Source organism: Triturus cristatus, chromosome 10, assembly GCF_964204655.1.
Source record: "Triturus cristatus chromosome 10, aTriCri1.1, whole genome shotgun sequence".
NCBI lineage: Eukaryota > Metazoa > Chordata > Amphibia > Caudata > Salamandridae > Triturus > Triturus cristatus.
In genome coordinates this window covers 1,023,659,882-1,023,677,324 of record NC_140593.1, presented here as the reverse complement: position 1 = coordinate 1,023,677,324, position 17,443 = coordinate 1,023,659,882, and the positions used below count along the sequence as shown (strand labels likewise).

The following is a 17,443-nucleotide window of genomic DNA, read 5'->3' as shown; positions in this document are numbered from 1 at the left end:
AGCTGGGGAACTCGTTTTCACCAGTGTCCAGCACATGTTTTAAAATGTCCCCCCTGGCCACTTGTACTGACAGTAATAGGACTGACTAGCATAGGGGCATATCTGCTCATGCAGGTGTGCCTCACATGCAATATTCAGCACCCTGCCTTAGGTCTGTCAGGCCTGCTGAAGGGGTGACTTACAGATTACGTGCAGTGTTAGGGGACATGCACACAGGGATGTGTGACATGCCATGGTTTCACTTTTGTCTGAACCGAGATACGCAGCTTGAGATAGCAGCTCTGCATGTGCTTAGTGAGGGGTTCCTTTGGATGTCACAATTTGTGCTACTGCCCTTTAGTACCTCAGGCCCTAGGTACAAGGGGTACCATTTACTAGGGACTTACAGAGGGGGCTATAGGTTTTGCCAATTGGGGGACACAATTGTACAGTTTTGGGAAAGAGCTTTGGCAGGGAATGCCTGGTTAGCAGGAACTCAGTGCACTTCCAGTCGAAATCACATCGGTTACCAGCCAAAAAGTGGGGGTGAGAATGTCAAAAATAGCTACTTTTCTACAGTTAACTTTTGAATTACATAAAAATTCATCACTCGAAAAGTACTTGCCTGATTCCGATCTTGATAACTAAATTCATATAATATTACGTGCTAATTTTATACATTGGCATTGGATTTCTTGGAATGTTTGTGTTTCACTTATTGCCTTTGTGTGTGCAATACATGCTTTACACAACCCTCTGATATGCCTAACTGCTCTCCCACACTACCATATAAGAGAGAGTTTGGGTTGTCATTTGTGCCTCTGTAAACCAGTTGGGGATTTGCTTGGACTCTTTACACAGTGTAGCTCACTTTAGTCCACTGTATAAAGAGCCAGCTTCCTACAATAATTTCGAAAGAAACAACAACAATTTGTCACCTACACTAAACCACTCAAAAGCATTGCTATTTCAAAAGAGGGTGGCTAGTCAAGCGTATTCACACTTGTTTCCAAAGCCAAAAGACATCTCCCTGCTCCGCCTAGGCCGCATTCTACATGCAAGAAGGCAACGCAACATCTATGGCCTTTCTGGGTAATAACCTAATAGCTGACATCTGTAAGGCAGCTACCTGGTCCACCCCACACAAGTTCACCAAACACTACTGTGTGGATGGGCTAGCATGCCAACAAACTCAAGTGAGCCAGGCTGTACTACGTAGTGTTTTCCAATATTCTGCACCATCCTCTGGCTGACCACCTCTTAGGGAAGAACTGCTTTACAGTCAGTTACAGCGTGTGTGTCTACAGCTACACAAGCTTCAAATTCAAAATGTTAGTCAACCTGTAAGCATCTCTTCATGGTATGTAGTCATGTAGATTCACATGCACCCACCCTCCTCACTGGAAGTCTTTGGTTGTTGCAGATACTCTACTCTAATTTTCTTACTTCATTTACTTGCTTGGTCATCTTCTTTCACTTCTGTGCTCATTCTCCATCCTCACCCGCTTTGCGGGAAAACAATTTAACAATGAAGCAATGCCCCTGCGCATTATCAGTCATGGGGAGAGTCACTATACTCATGACTCGAAAGACTTATCAGAAGAAAAACACATTGTACACATGCGAGCCCAACACTAGATAGCATGAGTATGCAAAGCATGTGAAACTACAGCACCGCATGCCACGAAAAAATGCTCACAGGGTAAGTAATGGTTTCCTTCCCTTGTGGCCCTTGCGGAAAAGAAGCAGTGGAAATATGCTGATCCTTTACATTATCCATTAATAAATATGGCTTCCCACATTTTCAAATGTAGAAATATTTATATGTGTAGTTACTCCTGGAAATAGAGATTTTCTGATTCCCAGGAGTGTGTTTTAAATTTTTTGAGAATGCCAAGAACATCAGAAATGTGTTTAAAACATAAGAACAATTCTACAGAAGCAAATATCTGAATTACTCTAGAAGTCCTTTATATTTGAACTTACACTTGTGTGTAATTGAACAGACGAAATGCAGCTTGGCTACCGTTCAAGTATCAGTTCTTTCCTTTCGCTGAAGATCTTTCTCTGAAGATCTTCAGACTGCAAACGGGTAGGCAACCAGGTTATGGCCTAGTGAGTTGAAATTTAGTTAAGCCAGGCCCAAGACTTGGGAGCATTAACTTTTCTCTGCATTATGTTCCAGGAAAAGAGCTATAAAAGCCCTTTCTCTGGTGATTGCTTGTAAGCACCACTTACCTGTAATCCCCATAAGCATGAGTGACCCCACCCAGCTCTGTCCCGCTTTGGGGTAGGGTCAAATGCAATCATCGATACAGAATCATCAGAGTAGTACTGTCAGGTAAAAGAAGCCTGGACCCATGTAAAATCTAAAAACTGCCCTGTCCTGACTACAATGCCATTGGGCCAGACTCCACTGAACTTTGCCCCTACAAGCCTTTGTCATTATCGACATATAAGTCAATTAGTAGACTATAATAAGCCAACCAATGATGGCAGATTCAGTAAAAGTAAAACAAATTTGTGGTGTGTTCCTGAATTTTTCTTGACTTGAGAGACGGATCTTGATTTGAAAATCATGCTTTAAATGACTAGTTTTCAAAAAGCATTGCAAATAATCCCACATTATCATTGATGTGTGTGTATGTGCGCGTGTGTACATGACTGGGTGTAATAATTGTGTGTCCATATTTTATTTTTAAACCAAAAGTGTATGTCTTTTTATCAACCATGGTTTCCAAGGTGTTTGACAGCATTATTAAACCCATCAAACAAAGGAATTTGTTTAAAAACAAATTCATATCCTCGTTAGAGTTGTGATAAGTGGAAACAAATTAAAAGTAAGTAATTCAACATGAACAAATTCCCCTGCACGTAACACAAGTGTGTGCTACCTAGTTAATAGAGTGTAAGGCACCCTTTCCATTTTCTATTGGTTGTATCTTGCATACAGCGCTCCCTTGTCTATATTTGAGACTTTGGCCCTCAGCCTTGTGTTGGGATGAAATGTCTGTTTGGTGTGGAAAAGCCTTGCCGCTCTTGTCCTTTATGCTATTTTCAAGCCTGCGTTTCTTCCAGTAAATTTGCCAATCTGCAAGTCAAATGTAGGTGCTCCATGTTTTTTACTATGCTGGTCATCAAAGAGCTAGGCTCTGAAAGCCTGGGTGTCGATTCCCCAGAGTTGGACACCCCAAATTTAAATCCCACAGTTATTATTATTATTATTCAGCATTTGTAGATCGCGTAGCTACCCTCGGGCATCCCTGCGCTAGCGACTGAAAGAGAGACGGATGGAATTATATGGCCGATTTTTGGAATAACCAGGTTTTTAGAAGATTGCGAAACGGAAGTAAACGGGATTCAGCTCGAAGGTGTGAGGGTAGCGTTTTCCAAAGTTTTGCCACGTTATAGGAAAAGGATCTTCCGCCAGCTCGTGTTCTCCTGATTTTGGAGATGACTGCAAGATTGAGGTTAGCCGATCGCAGGCCCTTCTTTGGGCGATAGAGGGTAATGACGGATCTGTTGATAGCCGGACCCGTTCCCCACATAGTCTTATGAGCAATGCAGAGAGCCTTGAATTTTATTCTTTCAGGAATAGACAGCCAGTGTAGAGTTTTAGGTCTGACTTGGCTGACAGGGATTTTGGGGTCCCGAGCAGCAACCCGGTGGCACAGTTCTGGGCAACTTGGAGCTTCCTTAACGTTGCTATGGGAGCCCCTAAGTAGAGGGAGTTGCCATAGTACAAGTACGATAGGACCAGAGCCTGAATCTGAATTCTTTTTGCAGCCATTGGCAGGAGAAGGAGGACCTTTCGAAATAGCTTAAGTGTGCCAAAGCAGGCCCCTGTCACCTTCATTGCTTGGTGTCAAACTTGAAGGAATTGTCTAGTCAGACACCCAGACTTTTTATCTTGGTTTTGGGAGTTTGTGGGGGCTAGGCACTTGGGGAATACATGAGGAATACAGCTACCACATTCCTGGCTGTGAAGTGCTGGCAGTGGCGTTATGATTATAGTTTATGGCAATTATATCTCCCTTTTTGGATTTTATCCAGTCCCACAAGACTAGGGTGGTATGTTGTATTATTATGATTCTTGTCGCCAAATTAGTGCAACTGGTCCTCAAGTACTCATCGTTTAACTTCTGAACTGCAACTATTGAATCCCTCATAACCATTCAACTGAACGTCCCTAGACTCTTGGCACTCCATAAGGCCACCTTTGACTTTGCTTGAGTGCAAAAAAAATTTTTAGGTAAAGTGTTTTTTGCTAAAACTGATTGTCACTTCTTTTTTGTAGCAGTTTGGGCCTCAGCCAATTGAATTGTCACTTACCACTTCTAAAGTTTTTTATTTCAGCACTTACTGGCATTAGCTCTCAGTTATTAGTTTTCATCCACCAAGAAGGCTTGGACCTGCAATAGGTTTCCCTTTATAGCCACTCACAAGACATGGCGAATCCATGGCCAGATAACACTGCATGTTGTTTTCCTTCTATCTTCATCCCCTTAAAACATACAGCCTGTCATGTAGAGATAACAGACACTAGTCTCAATGGAGGGAAGATGGAGCAGTCGATAAATATTGCATCGATATATAAGAACAGGGTTGCTGTCCCTGAAATAAAAACGGATCATTAGACTAGACTGAAACATAGCCCTGGCCATGTCTCTGTATCTGTGTCGTATTTAAGAAGAATCAAATCTCACTGATATTTCCACTTCTGTTTACACAGGACACTAAAGAAAATGGCATCAAAGGGTTCAATTATCTACTGATGGCTGCCGAAGCAGGGGACCGGCCCTCCATGATTCATGTAGCGCGAGCCTATGACACAGGGTATTACCTTGGCGCAGACAGGTACTGTATATAATAAGGTTGTAACCTTGGTTCAGACAAGTATTGCATTTGTCACTGGTTATATCCTTGGTTCAGACAGATAATGCGCATTCTGTGTATTTCATACTGCAGTTCTGCTATAAGTCATACTTTGGAATGTTTCTAGGCTTTCACATTCACTGGAGTTAAGGTAGTCGGGTATCTTTGACTCTGATTTCTTTATTCTTTATCATGCTTGATGGTAGTTCCAGCTGGTTTTGTATCGGTTCCTATTGTTTTAGTATGATGTATTAGGCCATAAGATTTATGTGGCTTCTTCTGGGTGAATGGTTGCGTGTTGCCCACCGGGTTGTGTTGTTAGGTGGCCAAATTATATATCTTTGGTGCTGTGCTCTACAGATGAGAGTGCAAGGGGAGTCTTTGATGTCTTCTGCTATAATTGTGATTAAGTGTGTGTGAGGAATGTGATTTATGGCTAAGAAGCTGAGGTGTGTTGTTCACATGAGGGTGCTGCATACTAATATTTTGTGTGGCATCAGTGAGCATCATGCATGTTGTGGGTGGTACTGTTTAGGAGCATTACTTTGGCAACCTTAAGACCCGATTTCTGTCTTGTGTATAATTGTGCAAAAAGGACCATCCAGCATGTTCTCTTGTTGATTGGGATGGTAGTTGTGTTGAAGGAGTAGGATACACCGCTGTAATATCACTTTGTCCTTGGAGTTCTGTGAGTGCAATGAGTGTGAGGCTGTGGTTGGGTACATCCATAAATGATACAGGTTGCATCCCTGGTTCACAGGTACATTTGTTTTAGGCAAGTACTGCACACAATACAGAGTATAACCTTGACTCACACAGGTATTGCCTCCAGATATGTTGATCCTCTTCGGCGGCTAATCTACAATCTTAGTATGAGACGTGCTTGTATAGGGTGAACAGACATTAAAAGCAGTGTGCAGTCATTGCCTGTGTTTTCTTTTGTCTCTTTTGTTTGAATTTGGCAAGTTATCTGTGCTATCGTACCATGTGTCTTGCCAATGAACATGCATTTTTTTAATTAAAAAGTAGAAGAGGAATAATGAAAAACAAGAATAATACAAAGGCAAAGGGGACTGAAGGAACAAAGAGCACTGGAAAATGTAAAACAGATAGAGAGACAATAAGCAGTAGAAGAGTTAAGTAATAAAAGATTGGGATGGAAATTGGTGAAAGAGAAACAGTTGAACAATGGTGCAGAGGAAATGCTAAAAATAAGGAAACAACTAATAGAGGACACAGAGGTAGGGAGCTAGAACCCGTCCCCCATTTCCTGTGGCAGCTGTCGGAACTCCATCAGATCTAAGGCAGCAGAGCAACATTCATGAAACATATGGATACAGTAAAAATGTGTTATCCTTGAGAATGTGGCTTTCTCCTCAGACCTTCCTGATTTTGCAGAGAATTTAGGAGGCTAAACCTATTGTAAGTCTTTCCCACTATTAGTTTAATTTCTGGTGCCTCAGATGTCTTGGTTTGAGGGTGGTAGTTGGCATCGGCTAGATCTTCAAGGCAAAAGGTCCTCAGCAAAGATCCAGTTAGAAAGGCCATTGATATTTGAGTTGTTGTATAGAGTGATGCTGGAGAGAAACATACGTGGGTCTCAGTGAAAGGGACCGGAGCCTGACTGACATTGAGTTAGACCAAGTACCCAGGGCCTGGCGACAACCAGAGCTGCAGTTAAAAAAGAATCCCAGGATGGTATGAGAAAGGCACTGTTCACATCTGAAAAATGTCACATCGTTAGTGGTATAGATTAATTTTTTAGTACTTCGTATATTAGGTGGACTCTACTTTTATAATTGTATCAGTTTTGGTTGTGTGGAGCTCCCTAAACATGTAATTGATACAGAATTCATTTTCCAGCATAAAGGCGGTTGATGATAGTTGTACTGCTGCCCCTATTGGGCATATGACACTGCTCTGGAAGGCGCATTTCCCTGCCTTTGTGGCCGTGCATTGAGCCGCAAGAAGCTACATATAGCATTCTGAACCCTTTTGAACACTTCCCAACATTGCCCACCAACCGCCAGGAGTACTTATCTCTAATCTAAGTCTCCTACTGTGCTGGAATAGAACCAGCCTTTTTGGGCTTTTCTCAAGAGCTTGGTCCACCAAGTAATAACATTGTTATCTGTCCTGGTGATGACCTTGAAAGCAAGTACTAAGGTCAAATCGTTATCCACACTGTAGTAAATAATCTAGGTTCTTTTGTACTCAGTGTACATAGCTGTGAATCATCTTTGACCAATTTATCCAGTCTCTTGTATTTGACTGCAGTAGTTTGTTGTTTCCTTCTGTATACACGCACTTAGTCCTGTTCTTGTTCGTGCGATCACTGGGAACTACTAGCACGTTTTTTGTTCTTCGACCTTGTCTCCCTATACCCTTTGCAATTTTTGACTTTCATTAAATGTATGCGTAGATTTATTTAGGTTAGCTCTCTCTTTTGGCATCAAGAGCTTACAGTAATTGAACTGCTGAACTGAATGCATGTTTATTTTTTGCTGTGTCCTTGGCGAATCATTGTTTTCGGTGCTTATAGACTTAAGCTGAGCCATGTCTGCAAGTTCGATCTATGAGTATTTTATTCGGGAAAGCATCTCATTAAGCCTTTAGGACAGAAGTAAGATTTATAACTATCGGAGAGTTTCTAGCGGGTTTCTGTCCCTTTTATGTACTGCCTAGCAGCCGGAACTTAGTAAGATAAAAGCAGTACCACGCCATTGAAAGTACACGTCTAGAGCTGGCGTGCAAGAGGTGATCCGCATTTTAACTTACCAAGCTTGATTTTAGCAGTTTTCTCTACTTTGCTTTCTAAAACTCTCGTTCACTTGTGTGGGAATAAATTTAGGATATAGACATGGCAAAATAGTAACAAAACTCAGGCATTTTTGCAGGGTCTTTGAAGACAAAATGATAACTGATTGTTCATGTGCTTTCTACGTTTTACGTCAAAAACATTTACTCTGGTAGAAGCTAATGTACCAATTTCATAACTTGAGCTGAAGAACATTGGCAGCTTCGACTCTTAAGAATTCCTTGTGTAAGAGTTTGGTGTAAATCTTTTTCAGAGTGCAGGACTGGAAGGAGGCCATTTATTGGTACGACTCTGCCCTCAATATGACGGATTACGACGAAGGGGGAGAATATGACGGCACTCAGGACGAACCTAAGTACCTCCTGTTGTCTCGTGAAGCAGAGATGTTAATGGCCGGAGGCTTTAATCTAGAAAAGGACCCTCAGAGATCAGGTAAAGTGTGCATTTCTTACGCCGCTGATTTCCTCTTCAAATCAAAATTGGTATATTTTAACCAAGAGCAATTCTATGTGCTTCTCTACGTTTGGCAAAATGTTAGAGTGACAACAAGGGCTACAGATACATCTACGGTTGTAAAGAATATAACAGGAAGAAGGTTGATTGTAATATCAATAATCACATTTGGCCCCTCATCTGACTTCTGAATGTACCAGATAACCAATGTCAAACACTAAGTTTTGGTACAGAGGTTTGTCTAGTACTGTTTTGCCTTTTGTGTGGCCTAGCAGCACATTTAGAGTTTGAGTACCTGCACAACCCAGCCTTGGAGATCCCCTCACAGACAGGAGTTTGTTTTGTGATTGTGCCAGTTGGATCATTAGGAGTGGGAAGCTTTTGTGTTTATCAGGGGTGGCCGGCATAGCTCACGGGTGTGGGTGTCGCGAGGGGTGCCGCTGGGGGGAGGGGGGGGAATGAAGTGGCTGGAGTGGGACATAAACATTTTTTTAAACTTACCTTCGGCCGGGTCCTGCGTCCCTGCTCCTGCTCTCCAGAGTCCACTTCCAGGAACAGGACGCAGGCAGCCAGGCTCCCACCCCTAAGCCAATCACAACGCTCCAATGGAGCGTTGTGATTGGTCTGAGTGCAGTGGCAAGGCGCTCAGCCAGGGGCTGTAGGGGTGGGCATGCTCTCCATGCAGGCTGTAATGAAGCTGTGGGGCGACGTTCCTCTGCCATAGCGGAGGAGCCGCCACTAGTGTTTGTCTAGTTGTATGTGTGTTGTAATGATTAGAGTTGTTTGGTATGTGTGGCTCGAGATCTTTCATCAATTTGGATGAAACGGAAAGAAACATGGCATTTCCATGGTCTAAGCTCAAACAGGAGCCTCCAGTAGAAAAGTTGCTATTATGAAGGATCTGTAAATATGAAAGTCGCTCCAATTTAGTGGATACCACAAATGATTGTGAAGCGTTCTACCAAACACCCATCGGCAAAGATGAGGCCTGTAGACTTTTCTAAAAACCTGGGACACAATTCTGCAGCAGACAATTTACGAATAGCACAACAATGTTTACTTTAATTGTTCAATCAATGTAAACAAAAGGACCACAGGGATCTATGTATATTCTGGGATGAATGGGACAGGTGTGTGTGTCTTGTTACAGTCACAAAGCCTTACAAAAAAATGAATGAAAAGGTTTCCACATGCAAAACACATTTACTATTGTGAAACGTCTGTAAGCATGGTCTGAAGGTGTGCTTGTGTAGGTGCACCAGTAGCTGTAGATACACAACCACAAACTTGTACATTTGTAGGTGTTCTCCAAAACATGTAGGTAGTTTCCCACCGTGGACACATGCAAATGTAATCCTCTCAAGAGCAGAAGTAAGCGCATTTCCAGGGTTAGAATCGGGATGTACTGCCCCAAAATAAATGTGGGTGTAGGCAAATGGTTTCCCCAGTGGTGTAGCTAGGCCTCTTGCCGCTCGTGGCAGCCCCTGCATTAGCCGCCCGCTGCGGCCGAATTCAAGAGCAGGGGCAAATATGGCGGTGCTGGTGATTCCCCTGCGACGGCTGCAAATGAGGCCCCCGTCACGCCACTGGGTTTCTCCATGCAAAAAATATTTCCCCACAAAAACACAAAAGTTCTCCAAATGTTAATTATGTTGTATTGTATTGATGTGACTTTAAACTAACGTCAGCATATACTTGTCATACCTGCCTTTAGGCCCCATAGTCATCAATTTCATAGGCATAATAAGTGGTTACTCATCCACCGTTGTGTCATATGCAAGCTTTTCAGCAGTGCAACAATAATGATTTTTAAAGATTTACTGAAGCTTTAGGCAGAGCTGAAGTTAACATCAAACTTATAAAGTGGTGTTTGCAGTGCTTCATTTGTAAAAGAATAAGTGCCGGGTCCCGAAGATTTGCTCTGAAGCCCGTGGCTGGCGCTACTGAATGTTGGTGGTGCCAAATACAAAAGCTGCATAGCCTTGATTCCACCACATTCCTCACCATGTATTTCACTCCTTCAGGTTGTTTACCATCCCACCCTTATTTCTTTGTCACTGTTTTTCCATCTTTCCCCTTTCTCCTTCATTACGCCTTTTGTGTTTTTCTCTTTCTTACTCTGGGTCAAAGTCTGATGAGGAAAAATGTGGGCTGGTGGTCCCCACCTGCAACCACCGAAAGCACTGGGTGTATGTTCCCCATGACAAACAAAATGGCTTCCTAGATAACGCTGGCATATTACTTGGCATTTTCAGGATTGAGACTCCTGTCTTGGAGAACAAGTTTACTGATCATACCAGCTACTCAATAGTGGATTGTTGACGTTACTGGCTGGTCAGGAAAATGTAGCTTTGTTACTACTACTTGAGTTGTAAATTGGCTGTGCACTATTGCAGGTTCCAGTGTGCTCTTTTCAGCACATCCTTTGAGCACTCCATTTGTACACTACTATAATGAATTGACTGGGATCCCTAAGAGAGCACAGCCATATTGGGCAGTGTTATTTAAGAGAGCAACATTGCTTTCAGGATTCAGAGATCTGTAAGGTCAGACTCTCACTGTGCCTAATTATTTCATTAAATTCAACCTCTGTCATTGAAGTGATAATTAACAGGTTGCTTATTCCACAACATGTCGAGGAGGAGTTCCAGCCTGACCTGTCTTGCAAAAGACCATCATTGCAGATATGTCGGACTGCGGGTACCGCTTGCTCCAGCATTAGAAATGGGGTTCACTGTCGACCTTCAATACAAATAACTAAATTTGATAGAACACTCGTTGATAATCGCAAACAATCTAATTGCTTAGTTTATCAATTATTTTGCATGGGAACAAAGTGAAAACCTGAACAATTATGCAGATGCAAAAAGGCTTCCTTGCATCCAACGTAAGCTCATCAGCTAGAGTTTGACTATGCAGTTGTGGTGACTTTCATTTATTATTGCTGTCCACAGGTGACTTGTATACAGAGGCGGCCGACGCAGCCATGGAAGCTATGAAAGGCCGACTCGCAAATCAATTCTACCAGAAGGCAGAGGAAGCTTGGGCAATGATGGAGGAGTAGAACTTTCAATAAAGGGTGCTCGCCCATCGTGTATTATAGACTGTTATTTAGATTACAGAAACAAGAGATGTATTTTTATGTGTTGTTCAAGAAACTTGTGTTACTTTGTTAATATTTGAATTTTCTAACTCTGGTTTACTTTGAGGGTAAAAATATAAAATAATGCACTTGGTGCATTTGATAATGGGTGGGGTGGTATGATATATTTTTATGTGCATGAGGCAATGCATTTGAAAAACTGTAATATTTGCTAACTTGACATATTTTATATTTTTTATTCCTCGGATGTCTGAAGTCTGATTTACGCTGTGACAAAACTTTGAAATGTTAAATTATGCGATTTTGCTTTGAAGCGGTGAATCTATGCAGTTGATTCCCATTTTACGAAAGATTTTCTGGCACTTAAATACTTGGGATATCATAAACAAAGGTACAGTTTACTGTTTTGAAACGTGTCGTGCCCATGGACTGTGGGGTCATGAACACGGGTATTACATTTTATCCACATCAGATTAGCTCATTAAATAAGCATTGCACAGCCCAACCTACCGAAACTCTCTGACGGCTTGTGCTTTTTGAATGGTGTCTCTCAGCGCTCAACTGGCTTATTTTAAGTGAAAAAGAAGACCGGTACATCTCTTCACACAGTCCAAATAGGTGGTAGCTGTGATATCTAACTGTGCATATGCTCATTGAATTTAGTGCTACTGGACCTAAATACAAGTGGAGCACTAATATTTAAAGAAAACACAACTATACTGCTCTCTAGTACTTCAGGTAGTAAGTACTAACTTCATTGAAACCCATCGTAGCTATGTAACATTTTGTGTTGATTTTTATCAGAATGACATGCAGTATCCTAAATGATGTGCAGACACTCTAACAGATAACACAGCGGGCCTCGTTACTTTCTTAGTTAGGCCATGATTTTTGTTTGTGTAGTATTTCCATTCCAATTCTTTTGTTTTGGATGGCACTTACCTGTGACATCTTCCGTCTTCCACACAAAAAGACTTTAAAGCCCGTGTTCAAATTGTTAATTGAGCACATGTCTAGCAGATCATACCTCGTGTACACATTAAAAAGTGACAGAGGCATGGAGAATGGTGCTTTGTTTGCATTTTGTCCATATTTGTTACTCAAATAGAAAAATAGTATTTATTCTGATATATGAAACCCAAAACGTTTTCTTCCCTTTCAGTAAAAATCCTGGATTTATTCTGTGGTCTAAATGCTCGTCGAGTTTTCATTAAAAAGACCTTGAGCCATGGTATGTTCTACTTAGTGCTGGACCTTGGCTAAAAGCTCTGGGAATATTTTCCCCCAGCCTCGGATTGCTGTCAGTTGATGTAGCACACAAGCCCAACTCTCTCTCTCTAGGACAGGGGTTCTTAACCTTTTGACTTCTGTGGACCCCCTCATAAATATTATTGGACCCGGGGGACCCCACTGAACCATTATTGGAATCTTAGGACTCCCACTGAGTCATTCCTGGAAGCCAGGGACCCCGGCCTAAGCATTATCGATTATTTGAACCGCAAAACAATAAACAACAAATACAGAAGCAAGCATTTATCAACCACAAATACACTATTGATAACCTAATTTATTTTATTGACAAACAAATATTTAAAAAAATCTAAATTTTAATGGGATGGTTAGCTAACTTGATTTTTAGCCTCCAATTTCAAATTCCTTCGCCGTTACAAAAGGTTTTCAAATTTTCAATTGTGCTTCTTTATTTATATGCACTTTATTAATCTGCTAATAATATTTAATTATTTTAACAAGTTGTGGACCCCCTGAGAAGGCTTTGCGGACCCCCAGTGGTCCTCATACCACAGGTTAAGAACCACTGCACTAGGAGGTTATAGGGGGTTCTCACTCCTAAGAATCTTTTTAAACGGGATCAAATGGTTCATATTACAGGGCATGTGTCCCATCTACTGTGTAAAACTCTATCTGCAAAGAACTATACAGTTGTTACATTCCCTTGGGGATTGGTACAAGAGCATTGTTTCTCAGCAGCAGCACATTCTGTGTGCATCTACATATCTGTGTGTTACTCCCTCTGGGCAGAAGCTCTGAACTCATCCATCCCCAAAAATAGTCTTTTTTTTTAATTTCTTTTTTTTACACTTTTAGGGTGGTTTTTCTTGAGAGTTAATTATCCAGACCTTCCAGGTTCTATTTCCAAAATCTCGTCTTTCAGGTCCTCCTAAGTACACGAGAGCCTTCAAAAACTAAATAAAGGGAGCAAAACAGACTGCCACATTTTACAGTAGACTGGGGATTTAAGCAGAATCGCACATCATTGATATGGTACTGTTTGCCCTCATGTGGAAGCAACACTTCACTTCATGTGGAAACCTACTGTTACTTATCGCTGACTGGTCCAACGTGGTTAGTGAGTTGGGACTTTGTTTTTACAGGAGCAGATTGATAATTAATTTTTAGTGCATTACTACTTCCTACTCATGCATGTCTTTTATGTGCCCAGTAGAATAATAAAAGCACTTTGAATGTTTTGTAGGTCCTGATGTGGCCATGTCAGTTTTGCAGTTTGTGGCCAAGCATTTTTAAGAGGCACAGGAAGGGATCCTCATAAGGTTTATAAACATTGCCAGCTTACATTTAAACAGTGGCAACTCCCATAGATCTGGCATTGGCTGCCTACTTTCGGTTTTGCCAAGGTTTGTTTTGTTTTTGAATGCTTTTTATAAAATTGTATAAAAGGATTACTTTTTGTATGTAAGTGCACATTGTGCAAGAGCAGAATTCCATCACCACTCTGAATTTAGCCAATGGCTGAAAGGGCCTGACCAAGTGACTTAAGTTGTATGCTGTGGTAGGCGGGACAAAAATGTGAATGACAGCAGACAACCTAATGAAGAGAGCTGGCAGAAAGCTCCTATTAGTAAGTGCAAGATATATATATATATATATATATATATATATATATATATATGATTTTATTGCAATCAAAAAGTCTTGACTACCAACCTAAATATAACTAAAGAGCTTGAAGGAAAGGCAGATCCGCATTTTTTTATTTTAAACAAAAGTTGATCAGTTTGGCACTTGTGTATCCTAAATCTGATTGAGTGCCACTAGGTAGGTTATGCGACGCCTAGGGAACCAGTGCCACTGTTGAGCTGCGTGGGTTTGTTGACTGAGACCTTATAATATGCAGTCTATAAAGAACTAGAGTTTTGTTGAAAGATATAGTTCATTGATGTAAATGATGGTTGCATTTTGCTTTTAATGTGTACCTTGCCCTAGATGTTTTTCTCTTAAATTAAATCACAGAGCTTCCTTTGGTGGTTCAGTATGATTGTTCCGTATTTTTAATGATGTAGCCTAACGTTTAAAGGGACCTCGGTGTGCAGAAATGCACATACCAGGGCTGTGCATAGATTCATTTCAAAGACGCCTTCCAAAATTGTGTAATACAGTGAGAAAACAGAAACTTACTTTGCCATTTTTGGGGGGTTTGCAGCTCCTCATCAGCTATCTGCCTCCGGAGGTCGTGATGAAAGAATAGTTTACGTGGGCAGGAAGGGTAAAAAAGAGGGCTGATAAAAGCAGACTTCTCTTGATGCAGAGATAATGCTAAAATATCCATGTGGGGAATGAGTTTTAAAAAAAAATCAACAAATAACACGTGTTTTCATATTTTGACTAAACCAAGACTGAACTTCATTGTTAAAACAGAAAAGTAAATACAATACGCATGTGGCTGTGCAGTCTGTTTTAACATGCTCATGGGAACTGCATAGATTTCACAATAAACCTCTTGAAATTTGCCCGAAGTGTAGGCAGGCCTACAATACCTGGAAACCTTTACATTTATGCTTCCAGGGGCACTTCATCCAGGTACTGAAGGTGCACAGAAGTAGTCAATGAAAATGTCGCCTCTTGTTGTTAATGTGAAACAGTCCATAAGGCAGCTTTGATATTTTGGTGCACAGGTCCCGGAACATGTCAGTGGTGCGACCTGCTTGATATCTGTAATAAGTCTGTGTGTGCTATTGTGATTTCCATGCATGCACTGAAACTGAGACTTGTTTTCTACTGCAGAACAGCTTTGCTTCTTTAGCGACTTGAACTGTGTGGTCACCAGGACAGTGTGAACTAGGACAGACCACAGAATTAGCCTGAAAAGCCAGGTGGCTGAAGGTGCACCTTCCCATGCTGCATCCTCCATACCAGTGCAATATTATAATACATAGGATATGTAATATTATTATAATGGCATGTTGTTTATAGCGCCAGGATACCCTCATGGGCGACAATTAGCACGTGACAAATCTGTTGATTAATTTTCCTTTTGCAAATGAGTTCTGACATCAGAATGTTCTTGCGATTAAACACATTGCTAGTGTTTTTAATAACTTTTTATGGGATGCTAGGTATGATACGATGGCCATGCATACACTACTCGCACACAGCTGCCACTTGTCCCTTCTCAGTAGATGGGAAGAGACATGCTTTCCTTTTTCTTTTTACACTCAAAAGTTGAAACAGTTCACAAGTGGCAACATTAAAACACTGTTCTTGAAATCAGCCTGGCATGTGCGTCAACCTGCGGCTCACTGGTTAAACACAAGAAGATTTTCCAGTACCTTGTGCTTACACATGGAAAAGAAATACGATTTTATTGTCTTGCTTTTCTATATCAAAGAATGATCTGCTAAAAAACACACAGTAGATTAAGTTTTAATCAAACATTTTGTTATGAAATGCATAGACGTCTTGTTTCTACATTGTAATTTGTTTGGTGTTCTTATCTCACCATGTCTATAGATGAAAATATGCCATCTTTTCACAATATTACATTTTCTATGATTTCATTGTTGGCTCTTTCTAATGTATTGTCACAAACCAAGCAAATATTTGAGAGGTTTTGAACAGAGAAAAATCAAATGAAATTTCTGAGATTTCTTTTAATCTATATGTATGTCATTTGAAGGGTCCCTATTATACAGAAAACAATATGTCAGGTAGTACAAACGGAAGATATCAAGTCACCTCTGAATTCCATGACTTTATAAAAGCACTCAACATGTTTCCTCTATATGATCATGGAACTGCTCATGGGTTTTCAGTATTCTGAATAACACAGAGGTGAGAATACTTTGCTCTGCATATTATAAAGAAGGTGCCTATGTTGCTGCGTAATACACTCTTATCTCAATGTTTCATATCCACATATTCTGGTCAAATGTACTGAAACTTTGCGCATTCTTTCCACAACAGCATGCAAGTCAAGCGTTCTATTCATTTGGTAAGATAACTCAGTGGATTAATGCACATATTGCAGATAGCTGTGTGTGTGATCTCTAGACTACAGGTTTGAATTTTTAGCCTTCTCCATCTTCTGGTATATAAAATGAGCACCACTGGCTAAACTAATAGTGACATCTATTACGAGCAATAATAGATAATTCAGTGTGTATCTTTTTTTTCCTTTAAATTTTGTTATTCATCTGTTTGCAGCACTCCTTAAATGCACCATCTCATGGCAGTGTTGCTCATCTCAACTCAACTAGGTCGCAATGTCATCTCAAAAACACCTAGTATTTTATTTGTTCTCACGTATCTTGGCATTAGCGTGAATTCAAAGATGCCAAAGTGTTGAGTATGTTTTCTTACTGCAATTAATTGTTGATGCTTTCTCGCTCGTCAGAGTGTAAGGTTTTAACGGTTTACGTGATTTTAGCGTTTTGCTTGTCCAAAGATAGGAGGGAGCAGCAAAGTGTGAATTAGAATGTTCTAAGACTGTTTCAGAATGAAGTTAATTATGTTTATAAAATAAACACAATCTATTTTATGTATTTATTTGAGAAATGTGAACTAATGCTTTATACCCTACCAGGCGTATGATCTTTGATATTCAGAATGCTCAAACAACATATCTGAAAACAATGCAAAAATATTTAATGTACATGTGAAAAATGTTTTAAAATGTTTTTGTATCGTGTTCATGACGTTTGGCGTCTGTTAATCTTGCTTGTACAAATAAAGATCTTCCTTCTCTTATTCATCAGTAGAACCTGTGTGGTATTTTTGCCATTTTCACAGATATATTTTTTTGATATGACGCAAACTCGACCCAAAGGTGTTGGAGCGCTTTAAATGAGCACCAGTTACATTACACAAGGCCACATTATTATATATTTTTTTTAATTTTGGGACCCGGGGAGATTAAGTAAATTTTCCCAGAATCACAGGATGTTGAGTCGATGCTGGTA

The 17,443-nt window shown here is 40.7% G+C and overlaps 1 protein-coding gene across 9 annotated transcripts in view; it reads left to right on the top strand.

Moving 5' to 3' along the window:
• The window catches only part of EEF2K (eukaryotic elongation factor 2 kinase), a 220,552-nt gene extending 203,321 nt beyond the window's left edge, over positions 1 to 17,231 (top strand). For all 9 annotated transcript variants that reach the window (XM_085629051.1, XM_085629048.1, XM_085629049.1 and 6 more), the window contains 3 exons: positions 4,712 to 4,836; positions 7,926 to 8,104; positions 11,080 to 17,231. In XM_085629051.1, the coding sequence (XP_085485177.1) occupies positions 4,712 to 4,836; positions 7,926 to 8,104; positions 11,080 to 11,189 (414 nt within the window). In that variant the 3' untranslated portion in view covers positions 11,190 to 17,231. The remainder of the gene's footprint in view (positions 1 to 4,711; positions 4,837 to 7,925; positions 8,105 to 11,079) is intronic.
• The last annotated feature ends 212 nt before the right edge of the window (positions 17,232 to 17,443 follow it).